Source organism: Sorghum bicolor, chromosome 9 (genome assembly GCF_000003195.3).
Source record: "Sorghum bicolor cultivar BTx623 chromosome 9, Sorghum_bicolor_NCBIv3, whole genome shotgun sequence".
NCBI classification, from domain to species: domain Eukaryota; kingdom Viridiplantae; phylum Streptophyta; class Magnoliopsida; order Poales; family Poaceae; genus Sorghum; species Sorghum bicolor.
In genome coordinates, this window is record NC_012878.2 from 56,586,868 (window position 1) to 56,599,572 (window position 12,705).

Here is a 12,705-nt window from a genome sequence, read left to right on the forward strand (position 1 = left end):
TGCACCCTTGTTTGGTGCATGTTTTGACATGCCATTCAATGTGATGTGTGCTACTAGTTATGCAATATACTAGTTCGTTAACTTCTATTTCAACTAATTATCCTCATTTCATTGCCTATGCAATACTCAAATAAAAATACTGTCTACTGATAATGAAACCAAATTAAAATTGCTAAAGTGCATTACATAACAACAAATTGAAAAGTCCAACACAAGACAATATTATCCATGAACCAAACAAAGAACAAGAAGGTAATGTAACTACTGAGTGCAACGAGGCCACTTTCCCTTCCTCTGGGCATCTGGATTCTCATCCATCGCTGCCTTCGCTCGGCGCACACGCTCAAGCTTCTTTTCCCTCTCCTCCCGAGCCGCAGCAACACGTCTTCTTTCCTCCTCTTCCTTGTGCTCCCGCTTTTGAGCCTCCTCTCTACGTCTCTTCTCTAATATCTCTGCACGCTCTGCATCCCACTCCTTTAGGCCTTGTAGAAGCCGCTTGTCGGACTCCTTAATCTCAGTGTCGATCCACTGCTCAAAATCACACAATGGTGGAGGGGTCTGCAACAAATATATTTGTTCAAATAATTAAATCATGCTGCATAGGACACAAATTAATAAGTGCACAATAGAAAAAATAACTTACAATAAAGTTACTGCGGCGTTGTTTTGGCGTAGGCTCCCAGGCAAAATTCGAACACATCCAATACCTCTGCCGATAGGTTTCCTCGTCTTCCGAAATTTCTACCTTGCAAGGATCACCACAAAAGCACATAGGTACTGGAACACCGCTAGGAAGCGGCTTGTGGATGTACGGACTCCCGGTCGTCCGGCCATAGCTACAGTTCAAAGAATTCAATTCTAAGAAATCATAGCAAATAACGATTGAACCGAAAACTACAATTTACCAAATGATAAATAATAACGAATGAAATTTATCGAAACATGTCGAAAGGTTACCTTGGTTTGCTACTTTTTCCACGACGTGGCATTCTACGATTGCATAAGAAAAATATTAATCATCCATTCAAAAAACTATAAATGGTTTATCTAAGTCTACAACATACGTGTAATATAGGTCATATGAATGAGTCAAAAACTAATATTTGAAAGAGTATACCTGGCTCTTCAAGATCTATGGAACAAATCAAACTTTTGATGGTCCAAATATTGAATCCAAATTCGTGCTCGGTTTTTGGAGAGAAAAAGCCGAGAGGGGAGATGAAAATATGAACTGCGTCCACAGGTAGCGAAGTGCGTCGGCCAATTTGTAGCAGGGAGCTCGGCGCCGTGATCTGTGGCGCCGAGCTCGGCGCCGTGATCTGTGGCGCCGAGCTCGGCGCCGTGATCTGTGGCGCCGAGCTCGGCGCCGTGATCTATGGCGCCGAGCTCCCTGCCACGTCAGATCCACGTCAGAAGGCAGCCAGGTACCTCGGCGCCGTGATCTATGGCGCTGAGACGTGAAACCTCGGCGCCATGATGCATGGCGCCGACCCCCTGGGTCCATTTCTGCATTTAAGTTTTCCAAGGGTCCAATAGTGAACTTTTTTCAAAAAAAGGACCAAATTGTAAAAAATTAGGGGAGGAGGAGCGGAGAGGATTTTTTTCCCTTTTTTTTTTCTTGTTTGTCCGTCTGTGTGCAATGTGCATTAATTTTTTTCTTGTTTGTCTGTCTTGCGAAAATTGCAGCTTAAGGTGTTTAATCCTCATATAAAATTTAAAATGCAAAATGTCAACTACTTTAGAATAATAAAATACAAAATACAAAAACTTTTAGGGTTATATTTAGTTTTATCTAAATTGAAAAATTTACTGCTTTCGTGAGGGCCTCTTGAGGCTCTTTTGGAGTTTTTTTCATCTTAGGGATGTTTAGTTTCCCATAGAATCTAAAATGCAAAATGTCAACTACTTTACAGTGATAAAATGCAAAATACCAAGATTTCTAGAGTCATGTTTAGTTCCATCCAAAATGTAAAATTTATTATCCTCATGAAGCCTCTTGACGCTTATTTTTGGTTTTTTGGCCTCTTGAGATCAAAATTCAAAATAGAGAATAACTATTTTTTTACCAAAAACTTTGCACGGTATTTAGTTTTATTTTGCAAAATGATGAACCAAAACCCAAATTTTTTTGAGAAAAAATGGAAACTAAACACCCCCTTAAGACCAACATCCAAAATAGAAAATAATCACCTTTTTACTAAAAAAGTTTACATCGTATTTTATTTCATTATGTAAAATGATGAACCAAAACTCAAAATGACTATTATGAATTGTTACTCCTCACTTTCTCGAGAATTTATAGTTAGTTTAGTCAGACAAGTAGCTTTGCTCTACTTGTACGATGTCTGAACGACATTGACCTGAAACTTTTGTGACGTGTCAAACAGCACAAGCTGTTCTCAGTCCTAATTCTGAGTGTGTATCAACTATCCGAGACTTCGGTTGATTGGAAAAGGTTGGCTTATGCTGCAGCAGAACAGGGCCTAAACTTGCTTTTTAAGTTGTCCCAAAGTTGGCTTATGCTGAAAAAGTTGGTTGCCTTGTTTCGTATCGAGTGAATCTATCAAGTATTCAGTAGTGTTTACAACAAATCAGCGAATAGTATTTTCTACCCTGACTTTTTAGCCAAGTGTACAGTATCAGGTGTCACATAGAGATGATCAGATGTTCGTAAACCGCGAGACGAATTTATTAAACCTAATTAATTCATTGTTAACAAATATATTTAGGGTAGATAGGTCCTCTCGTTGCTCAAAGACTTCTTTGTTTGCCTGGACCAGTTCCCAGGACATTTACTAGAGCCCAACCAGTGCATGATGCTCAAAGTACCCAACAACCAACAAGCCCCGAAGAAACAAAAGGGGACCCATAGGAGCCCCTCACAGTTTTTTTGGAGCCCTCTTAGGCCTTCTCCAATGCAATTGCGTGGCGTGCTGCCCTAGTGTCCAGGTTAGCAACAATGCTCCAGATCACAAGGCTTGGTAGCCCTGCAGGCCGTCAGAGGCGTCGACAACCTCATTTGAAAAGCAAGGGGAGGACTGTAGCTTTTCAGAATCACATGATTGTTTATGTGAAAAAAAGCATTGCGAAAAAAGCTTTACAGATACTAGAAAAGCAGCTTGCCTTGTGAATTTTGGTGCTCCAATATGTTTCTCTCTACATGGACTGCTCACGCTAATAGTTTTGTTGGCTTGTGTTGGGAAAGCCCTTAGCCGCTCCGCATTCTTACCTCCCGCACGATTGAGTTCGACAGGGCGATATGACGGACATACGCAAACCCACCATAATAAATTCCTTAGGGTTCATGAAGCATGTCCCACGCAAAGCCACCGCCAAAACACCGAGACTCAACATGCAAAAAGCGAAAGATGATGAATTGAGTCCATGCCAAACCATTGCTCTAAGTGCTTGTGGAATCCTCTATGTGTGACCATGTTAATCGGACCGCACCTGTGACAAAGGACAAAGCCCCGCAAGCAGGGGCGAAGCTACATGTTAATTAGGGGATGTAAATTCACCCCCTGCCAAAACATAAAAACAATGATTAGGTCCAAAATTTTACCATATATGCATCCCCACGGAAGATGTCTATGCACCCACAAGCTAAGTGCATCACCTTCTAATTTGAAAATCGTGGTTATAAGTAGGGGTGAAAGTGAAACTACATAGGAGTTAGGGCTAAAAAATGTGAAAATCGTAGTTATAAGTAAAATCACCATTTGTACACCCTCGAGAATACAAGTCTATTATTTATAAAGTAAGTGCATCCCTTCGGTTTGCTATAGCTTCACTACTACTTAGTAGAAACAAGCACACATAAAAGAAGACGGCAGTGATCAGACCTACATAGGAAAGGTTAGGCGTGTGCACTGCTAGTGTGTTGACACACTACCTAAAGGTGGAGGAGCACGACAACGAAGCCAACGCCCAAGAATTGCACGATCTACCACCTAGTCTAGACGAATCTCATCATATTGCACAATTCACTCACCAGGTTTATCCAATCAAATCAAATACCAAGCTTGGGGTGTTTTGATACTCCTAACTAAACTTTACTTTATGTCACATTAGATGTTTGGATGTTAATTATGAGCATTTTTTTGTGAAATGGAAAATTTTTATTAAAATTAACTAATATCTTTACAAGAGGGGGATACAATCCACACTGAAAAACAAGCAAAAAACACACACTGATAATCCCTAAAACTAATACCAAATTGTGCCAACTCATGCACCAAATTATTATGCTCCCTACTGATCTTGGTTATCTCAAATTTACATAGCTAGTCACCCAAAGCACGTGTTTCATCAACAATAACTTGCCGCAAGATGGATCGATCATGACCTTAAGCGTGAAGCTTGGACACCACCGTTGTTTGGCAGTTTGACTCGAGGATCATCGGAGTGTCTGGCCGCCAGAGAGCCAAATTAGTCCCCTCCAGACACGCACGATATTCAGCTTCTTCAGCATCCCTGCAATGAGAAATAGTACGCCAAACTGTCATTTTAAGACTCCCTTCCCAATCTTTAACCACCACTCCCACTGAAGCTTCACCCGTCAATGTATTTAAATCGGCATCGACATTGATCTTGAAAGTACCCTGCAATGGTAGTCACCATCATAATCTTTTCTTAACCCCTTTCTGCTTCTGAAATTCACCCATACAGGCCACCACACTACGTTTTCCTTTTAGGTCCTGATGCAGCCCCTGTTGTCGGATAATAAGCAGTGAATCCATATAACGGGTAAGAAGGTAACTGAATCAATAACCTATTACGGATGTTCCAAGTGTGCTGAGGGACCGAGCATGGGGACATACTACCAGAGCATGAGAGATATCTTCAGCCTTTTTGACCACACGACTGGCACACATCCTGCTCCTCAATATGACGGTGTTTCTTATTTACTAAGGATGGGGACGGTGCTCCGAACGGATATCCGCAGTTCTTTTCTAGTGTAACTAAATGAACTAAATGAAAAAATGAGAAAAAAATGTCTATTTAGTTCATTAAATTACATTAAAGAAAAACCACGAGTATCCATTTGAAGAGCCATCCCTTTCCTTATTATTTACTCTAGTTGGTAATCCATTGTTAGCAGCCTTCATAGTAAAAACATTGACCTTTGAAGGCACTTTATTTAACCTGCCACAACTTCTTCCACGCTGCGCGGCCTTGCTCTGAATTCAAGCTAGTACCAATATCTCCAACTCCATAGAAGTTCCGGACAGCTAGCTTATATGCGCTTCGAACCGAAAAACATGACGGTTTTTTCATAGTGCCAAGCCACAAAATCTGTTGTTCCATGTGCAGGCACAAGGCAGTTTAATTTTGAAAATCTCAGACGCATCACAAGGATAGAAGTACCTGTTTAAAACTGTCTCATCCCAAGACCCTGTTTCATCAATAAGGTGGTGCACCCAACGGAGTCGACAGAGACGACTTGGGCCAACCAGTTTCAGTCCATGACTTGGATCTCGGGGATAGGAGCTATACAAGATGCGTTATGTTATTTTGCCCTAGGCGATGCGAAAAAGTTTTGGATTTCGCTACTGTAGCACTTTCGTTTGTTTGTGACAAATATTGTTCAATCATGGACTAACTTGGATTAAAAGATTCGTCTTGCGATTTACGATTAAACTGTGTAATTAGTTTTTATTTTCATCTATATTTAATGCTTTATGCATGTGCCGAAAGATTCGATGTGACAAGAAATCTTGAAAACTTTTTGGTTTTTGATGAACTAAACAAAACAAGGCCCAGTTTCATCTCGCCAACATGATCTCTTGAGTTTTTTTTAGGACTTTTTAGCTTGTGGTCGTAGTATTATGATTGTATGAGCGTGCCATCGATGCTCATAGTGTTGGGCTCTGGCTCGTGAAATATGCCGCTCAAATACACACTCACGTCTCTGTCCAGCACCACAATGTTCAGTCTGCACCCTCTATGCGTGGATTGTTCATCCGCTAATCACGAACTGAATGATGGCCCAGTTGGTTTGCGCTTGAATCTCACTTGACGAGTCTTCAAAAAGTTGTTTTTTTTGTATGGAACTTGTGCAAATTCAAAAGGTATATTTTGATCTTTTCCTTTTGCAATTGGGGTACATTCGTAGTGTATCGCCCACACACGCAAAATCACACGAAAATATGAAGTAATCTCTCTATCTCAAATTATAAGTCGTTTCAGCAATCTTGGAAAGTCATATCACCTCAAGTTTAACCAAATTTATATGATAACATAATAATATCTATGGTATCAACTAAGTATTACTAGATTCTTCATTAGTTATACTTTCATAGTAATATTTATTTGATGTCATAAATCTTTCTATTTTTTGTGTAATGTTGATCAAACTTGAGATGCTTTGACTCTTCAAAATTCTTAGAATAATTTATAATTTAGGATGAAGGGAGTATTTGTCTACCAGTGGACATGCATATGAGATTGGTTATTTTTATATGAATTTGCACATGAGTATATATTTTTTTGCGAGACCCAGTTACAAACGCGACACTCACATACACGAGCGCACACTTACCCTATGAACAAATGCACGCACACCCTACCCTATGAGGCCTTGTTTAGTTTCGAAAAAGTTTTTGGATTTTGATACTATAGCACTTTCGTCTGTATTTGACAATTATTATCCAAAGACTAAGCAAGCTTAAAAGATTCGTCTCGTAAATTATAGACAAACTGTGTAATTGGTTTTTGTTTTTATCTATATTTAGTGTTCCATGCATGTGCCGCGAGACTTGATGTGACGGGAAATCTTGATTTTTTTTGGATTTTGGGGTGATCTAAACAAGGTCTGAGCAGCTCCGAAGAATCGAGTTGGATCGCCAAATCTCGAGATTGATAAAGTCACCACAGACGCCTTGCTGTCAAGGAGTACGTAGCCTACCACTAAAAACATAATGCCGTTAAATCCCTGGAGTAAATCCAGTAGAATGCGAGCATCCGTGTCAAAGTCGGGGATTTGAACCCGGTTCCACCACAATAAATTACGAATGTGTCAAATTTCAGTTTAATTTATTCGTTTGAGATTATCTGCTAAATTTATCAGCCAATGAGTATTTTTTCTTTTATAATAAATCATTAAACAATACTTTCAGCCAATGCCTTATCAGCCAAAATGAACAGGCTGTATGAATTGGTTTCTATGTTTTTATGTAGTAGGTAGTTGGCTATATATTGCCGCAATATTATATATAATAAATAAATAAATAAGAAATGGGCGTTTACCTTGGTGATTCTCCCGTCCTATTCTATCCTATCCAACGGTCGTGATCTTCCCCCCACCATTCTAGCGCAGATCTCCAGCCCGGCAGCCCCGCAAAACCCTAGCCCCAGCTTCTCCCGACTATAAATGCCTCCAGCTCCCGCTTCCTGCCCTTTCCCTCACCATCCTTACCCTCGCGCCGCCGCCACCGCAACCCTTGCAGCCCCAATCCCCCACGGCGACCATGGCCGGTGCGCAGGAGTCCCTGTCCCTGGTGGGCACGATGCGCGCCCACAACGGCGAGGTGACGGCAATCGCCACCCCGATCGACAACTCGCCGTTCATCGTCTCCGCCTCCCGCGACAAGTCCGTGCTGCTGTGGGACCTGGAAAACCCGGTCCACTCCACCCCGGAATCCGGCGTCACCGCCGACTACGGCGTCCCCAAACGCCGCCTCACCGGCCACTCCCACTTCGTCCAGGACGTCGTCCTCAGCTCCGACGGCATGTTCGCCCTCTCTGGCTCCTGGGACGGCGAGCTCCGCCTCTGGGACCTCTCCACCGGCGCCACCACCCGCCGCTTCGTCGGCCACGGTAAGGACATCCTCTCCGTCGCCTTCTCCGTCGACAACCGCCAGATCATCTCCGCGTCCCGCGACAAGACCATCAAGCTCTGGAACACCCTCGGTGAGTGCAAGTACACCATCGGCGGCGACCTCGGTGGTGGCGAGGGCCACAACGGGTGGGTCTCCTGCGTCAGGTTCTCCCCCAACACCTTCCAGCCCACCATCGTTTCCGGATCCTGGGATCGCACCGTCAAGGTCTGGAACCTTACCAACTGCAAGCTGCGCTGCACTCTCGACGGCCACGGCGGCTATGTTAACGCCGTCGCCGTGAGCCCCGACGGGTCGCTGTGCGCATCTGGCGGGAAGGACGGTGTTACTCTGCTGTGGGATTTGGCTGAGGGGAAAAGGCTGTACTCGCTGGACGCGGGCTCTATCATCCACTCCCTCTGCTTCTCGCCCAACCGCTACTGGCTCTGCGCTGCGACACAGGACTCTGTCAAGATCTGGGACCTTGAGTCGAAGCACGTCGTGCAGGACCTCAAGCCCGACATCCAGATCTCCAAGAACCAGGTTTGTCTCTACCCTTTACCCGCGCTTAGCATGTTTGTTATCTTTTGATGAGAGAAATCGTGTAGGTAGGTTTGTCTCTACCCTTTACCTGAGCTTAGCATGTTTGTTATCTTTTGATGAGAGAAATCATGTAGGTTAGGATATGTAGTTACTTACATGGGTAATGTTCGGATGCCTGCCTCATTAATGAGTTAGTCCTTTAATGCTACTTGTATGTGTATGCAACAAATTTCCAGTACTCTGCAGAATTGGTGTGTTGAATTTTTAGTGCTAATGCATATAGAAATATATTTTTGTCATTTTTATTTTGTTCTATCAATTTTCCATTTATTTTACATTTGCTCTTGTTTTCCAATCTGTCTCATGAGCTATAGACCTATATAGCCTGTAGTATATTGTTTCTATTCAGCATTTCACCATGATATCAATGCATATCTACTAGTATTACTGAATTTTACATATCTTCGTATTACGCATCATGTGAGTTTATAGCCTCATCCAGTCTATTGTTTGTTATCAGCATTATACCTCACCTGGTCCGTCATTGTTCTAGATATGCTTGGGCACACATGTAATGTTGAACTCTGTTAATGTCATTGTGTTCTATGTTAAGCTCTGTGCCAACAGTGCACTTGTGTAGACTAATTTTAAGAGTAGTGTTTATTTTCAATTGTGCATAGGAACTGTAGTCTGCAATGGATTTTCTGCTATAATGTGTATCATAACCTACTATCATCTAGACATGTTCAAACATTTTATATACTCATGAATCCAGAGCAGTTAGGTGTTTACGTGTAAATTGTCTTTTGTTGTGATGTTGGACTTTGAAATTGGTAGAAAATTCTGTTACAGGATGTAATATATACGTTCAGTGTATACTAATTATTATTATTTTTTGGATGGATGATTATCTACTATTTCTCTGATTGATATTTAACTGCTTCTGGTGCACTTGTATAGATCCTGTACTGCTCAAGCTTGAGCTGGAGCGCAGATGGAAGCACCCTCTACACTGGCTACACCGATGGGTCTATCAGGGTTTGGAAGATCTCTGCTTATGGCTACGCAGGCTAGATGTTGAAAAGCCACTTCAATGTTGAAGGTCTAGGCAGTCTTATTTGGCAAAACATTGTAATGTTGTCAAGTTTTTGAAGTCGTGAGCTATATCGTCTGTTTGGTACTTTCCAGTCGCCCAACTATTTAAGCTTAGCTTTGTTAATGAGCTAATCGTACTATGGAAGAATCTATTTTGCACCATGGTTCTGTTTTGCTTCTGCTTTATGTTACATTATATATGCTTCAGTCATGCAACCAACTGATTTAAAAGCCTGTTACTGGGTTGATGTGCTATGGTTTTCTGTTGCTGTGTCTCCAGTAATGCGACTATTGGTAAGGAAATAATTCTATGCATGACTCGGTTCGGTTGCATACTTGGATCTATGCATGGGGTAATGACAACTGAGTTGCAACCGAGAACATGAACTGCTTCTGTGATGCATAAGTATATTGCCCCGTTTCCTTATCACATTTGTTTTTGTTTTTGGTTTTATTTTCAAATCTGAAGCATTTCTGTTTCAGGTTGTGTGCTAAATTCTTTCCACCTGTCCTAGATTCCATAAGCACGCCCTGTGAGCAATGTTTTTCTTTCATAACAAATCAATAAACATACTTTCCGCTGGCTTGGGTGCCACTACAAATTGGGTTCCCTTCCCTCGAGTCATTTGCCTGCTGCTCCCGGATCATGCAAAGCCTCATCATACCACCTCTGCGGCCTATCAGGCAGGCTTATCTCATCGTACCTTTGCGTACAACTCTGATTCATCCATAGCCTTGGCGTACAACTCTGATTCAAATCGTTGTCATTTGTCAATTGTTGATAATCAACTCGCCTCTGTAGTTTCCCATGCGAAAGCTCCACGACACTCACACGCAACTGCTCCATCAGCCAATCAGAGCTGAGAGGGCCAAGTCCTGTGAACCGGCCCAATTATTCAACTCAAATGGCGTCAGCTTCGTAGAGGCCGTGTCACTCTGATTTGTTCTCTAAGCACGCGCCATTTCAGATTCATATCACCAGCTAATTGATCCAATTGCTATCGGGTCAGCCGTCGCCATGTCGTCGTCGCTGTACAAGCAGATGGGCCTTTCCGGAGCCGGCTCCCCGCTCACCGGCCGCCACGTCGCCCTCCTCATCCTCGGCGCCGGCTTCCTCGCGCTCACCGTCTTCGTCGTGCACCCCAACGAGTTTGAAATCCAATCCTTCTTCGCAGGCGGCGGCAGCAGCAGCAGCTGCGACCGCCGCCCCGGCACGGACACAGCTGCTGCCGCAGCCACCAGTCCCCACGGTGCCACCACCACCACCACCACGGAGAAGGAGCTCGCCGCAGCACGGGCGCCGGCGCCGGCTCCGGACGACGACGACGACGACGTGCGCGTCCTCATCGGCATCCAGACGCTGCCGAGCAAGCGCGCGCGGCGGCACCTGCTGCGGGACGTCTACTCGCTGCAGGCGCAGGAGCACCCGTCGGTGGCCCGCGGCGTGGACGTCCGGTTCGTGTTCTGCAACGTGACGTCCCCCGACGACGCGGTGCTCGTGGCGCTGGAGGCCATCCGCTACGGCGACATCATGGTGCTGGACTGCGCGGAGAACATGGACAACGGCAAGACGTACACCTTCTTCTCCACCGTGGCGCGCGCGTTCAGCGGCAGCGACCGGCGGCGGCGGCCGAGGAGGAGGTACGAGTACGACTACGTGATGAAGGCCGACGACGACACGTACCTGCGTCTGCCGGCGCTGGTGGCGTCGCTGCGCGGCGCGGCGAGGGAGGACGCCTACTACGGGCTGCAGATGCCGTGCGACACGGAGAACTTCTACCCGTTCCCGCCCTTCATGTCCGGGATGGGGTACGCGCTGTCGTGGGACCTGGTGCAGTGGGTGGCGTCGTCGGACCTGGCACGGCGCGAGCAGGACGGGCCCGAGGACATGTGGACGGGGCGGTGGCTCAACCTCGCCGGCAAGGCCAAGAACCGGTACGACAACGCGCCCAGGATGTACAACTACAAGGGAGCCTCGCCGGACAGCTGCTTCCGGCACGGATTCGTCCCGGACACCATCGCCGTGCACATGCTCAAGGACGACGCGAGGTGGGCCGAGACGCTCGCCTACTTCAACGCCACCGCCAGCCTCCCGCGCTCCGGCGGCCTATACCACCTGCCGGTGCCGGCGGCCAGCCCCTGACGAGACGACGAGCTCGATCAAGTGTTGTTGAACCGTTCGTCGGCCTTTTGCCGGTTCGCTCTCGTCGGCCCCTGATGCGTGCGTTGAATTGAATAGTGTGATCAAGGGTTGGTGGCGGTAGTTAGGCCAGAGGATATATATAGGTAATAGTATACGTGTTCGTTCGGAGTTGCCGTGTTGCTGAATTATACTACAATGACGTAATTGATTTTTTTTGTTTTTGTTTTGAGATTTCGAGTCTCGAGAATCGATTTTGATGGTCTTGTTTGATGTCAGCCAAATGACGCTGTTGCGATCAAAAAGTTGTCATTTCTTCTTTTTTTCATAACATAAAATTCGGGAAAGACTTTTTTAAAAAAAGTAAAGCCAAGCCGGCACACGGGCACACGGCGCCACTGCCGGTACACGAATCCACGCTACACACGATAGGGCCTCAGAGAGCAAAGGAGCTGATGGCGAATGAATTTGGACCGTTAGGACTTTTTTTTTTGAGTGGAAGATAGAGATTATATTACTCAATTGAAATGTTTAGCGAAGGCCACGGGTGGCTATTAAGCACGAAGGCGGGCCAGCGAGAGCAGCGGAGCAGAAAAGGGCCGAGAAAGATAGCGATCTAGCAAAGCGGCCCAACCTAACCCCTCTAGAGAAAAATCAGCCCACATACCATTTTTTTTTTATGAAACTGGAGGGGCTCGAAGCCCCTACACCCTATAGTCATTCAGCCCACACATTTCGTCGTTAGACAAAGACGCATCAAATTCGCCAGTTTCTCGGGTGGGAAAAAAAAAGGCATCAAATTCCCCAAAATACACAGGACACACCACATTTGTTTGTCTTTTTTTTTTTCTTTTTCTAAAAAAAAAGCGCCGATTCCATTTCCATTCATGGCCACGCCGCGCACCTCCGCCACACAAGCCACGCATACGCAAGCATAATAAAGCAAACGGCAGCACTACACGGGCCGCGCTGCATGGAGCCATGGACGCCAGTCAGCCATACGCTCCGATCGCCGGCGGCCCTGATACAGCCACACGCCCTCGGTACTGGCCCATTTTTTTCCTTCACGCGAGACAGCTACGTACGGTGCGGTGCGGCGCCCGCGGGAAT

General features: G+C 45.2%; 3 protein-coding genes across 4 annotated transcripts; 2 read left to right on the forward strand and 1 right to left on the reverse strand.

Moving 5' to 3' along the window:
* On the reverse strand, positions 200 to 1,201 carry LOC110430583. Of its 2 annotated transcripts, XM_021448386.1 has the most exons (4): positions 1,118 to 1,201; positions 958 to 990; positions 644 to 836; positions 201 to 558 (listed from the first exon to the last, which is right to left on the reverse strand). In XM_021448386.1, the coding sequence occupies exons 2-4, from the start codon at positions 987 to 989 to the stop codon at positions 262 to 264; spliced, it is 522 nt and encodes a 173-aa protein (XP_021304061.1). In that variant the 5' UTR covers position 990; positions 1,118 to 1,201; the 3' UTR covers positions 201 to 261. The 2 variants fall into 2 exon arrangements, with proteins under 2 accessions (XP_021304062.1, XP_021304061.1); XM_021448387.1 differs by lacking the exon at positions 1,118 to 1,201 and having other exon boundaries at positions 200 to 528; positions 958 to 1,076.
* LOC8063065 (guanine nucleotide-binding protein subunit beta-like protein A) lies at positions 7,374 to 9,686 on the forward strand. Its single transcript, XM_002440157.2, has 2 exons — positions 7,374 to 8,360; positions 9,321 to 9,686. Exons 1-2 carry the CDS (start codon positions 7,470 to 7,472, stop codon positions 9,432 to 9,434), a joined length of 1,005 nt encoding a protein of 334 aa, XP_002440202.1. The 5' UTR covers positions 7,374 to 7,469; the 3' UTR covers positions 9,435 to 9,686.
* Positions 9,841 to 11,879, forward strand: LOC8063550 (beta-1,3-galactosyltransferase pvg3). Its single transcript, XM_002440158.2, has one exon. The coding sequence runs from the start codon at positions 10,474 to 10,476 to the stop codon at positions 11,596 to 11,598; it is 1,125 nt and encodes a 374-aa protein (XP_002440203.1). The 5' UTR covers positions 9,841 to 10,473; the 3' UTR covers positions 11,599 to 11,879.

What these genes read in the sequence shown, in the direction of transcription:
- LOC110430583 (XM_021448386.1), bottom strand. Translation starts at nt 989, where the DNA reads ATGCCACGTCGTGGAAAAAGTAGCAAACCAAG. An exon ending in GGAAAAAGTAGCAAACCAAG is followed by an intron (nt 837 to 957) that starts GTAACCTTTCGA and finishes TTTGAACTGTAG; the next exon opens with CTATGGCCGGACGACCGGGA. An exon ending in AACGCCGCAGTAACTTTATT is followed by an intron (nt 559 to 643) that starts GTAAGTTATTTT and finishes TATTTGTTGCAG; the next exon opens with ACCCCTCCACCATTGTGTGA.
- LOC8063065 (XM_002440157.2), top strand. Translation starts at nt 7,470, where the DNA reads ATGGCCGGTGCGCAGGAGTCCCTGTCCCTGGTGGGCACGATGCGCGCC. An exon ending in TCCAGATCTCCAAGAACCAG is followed by an intron (nt 8,361 to 9,320) that starts GTTTGTCTCTAC and finishes GCACTTGTATAG; the next exon opens with ATCCTGTACTGCTCAAGCTT.
- LOC8063550 (XM_002440158.2), top strand. Translation starts at nt 10,474, where the DNA reads ATGTCGTCGTCGCTGTACAAGCAGATGGGCCTTTCCGGAGCCGGCTCC.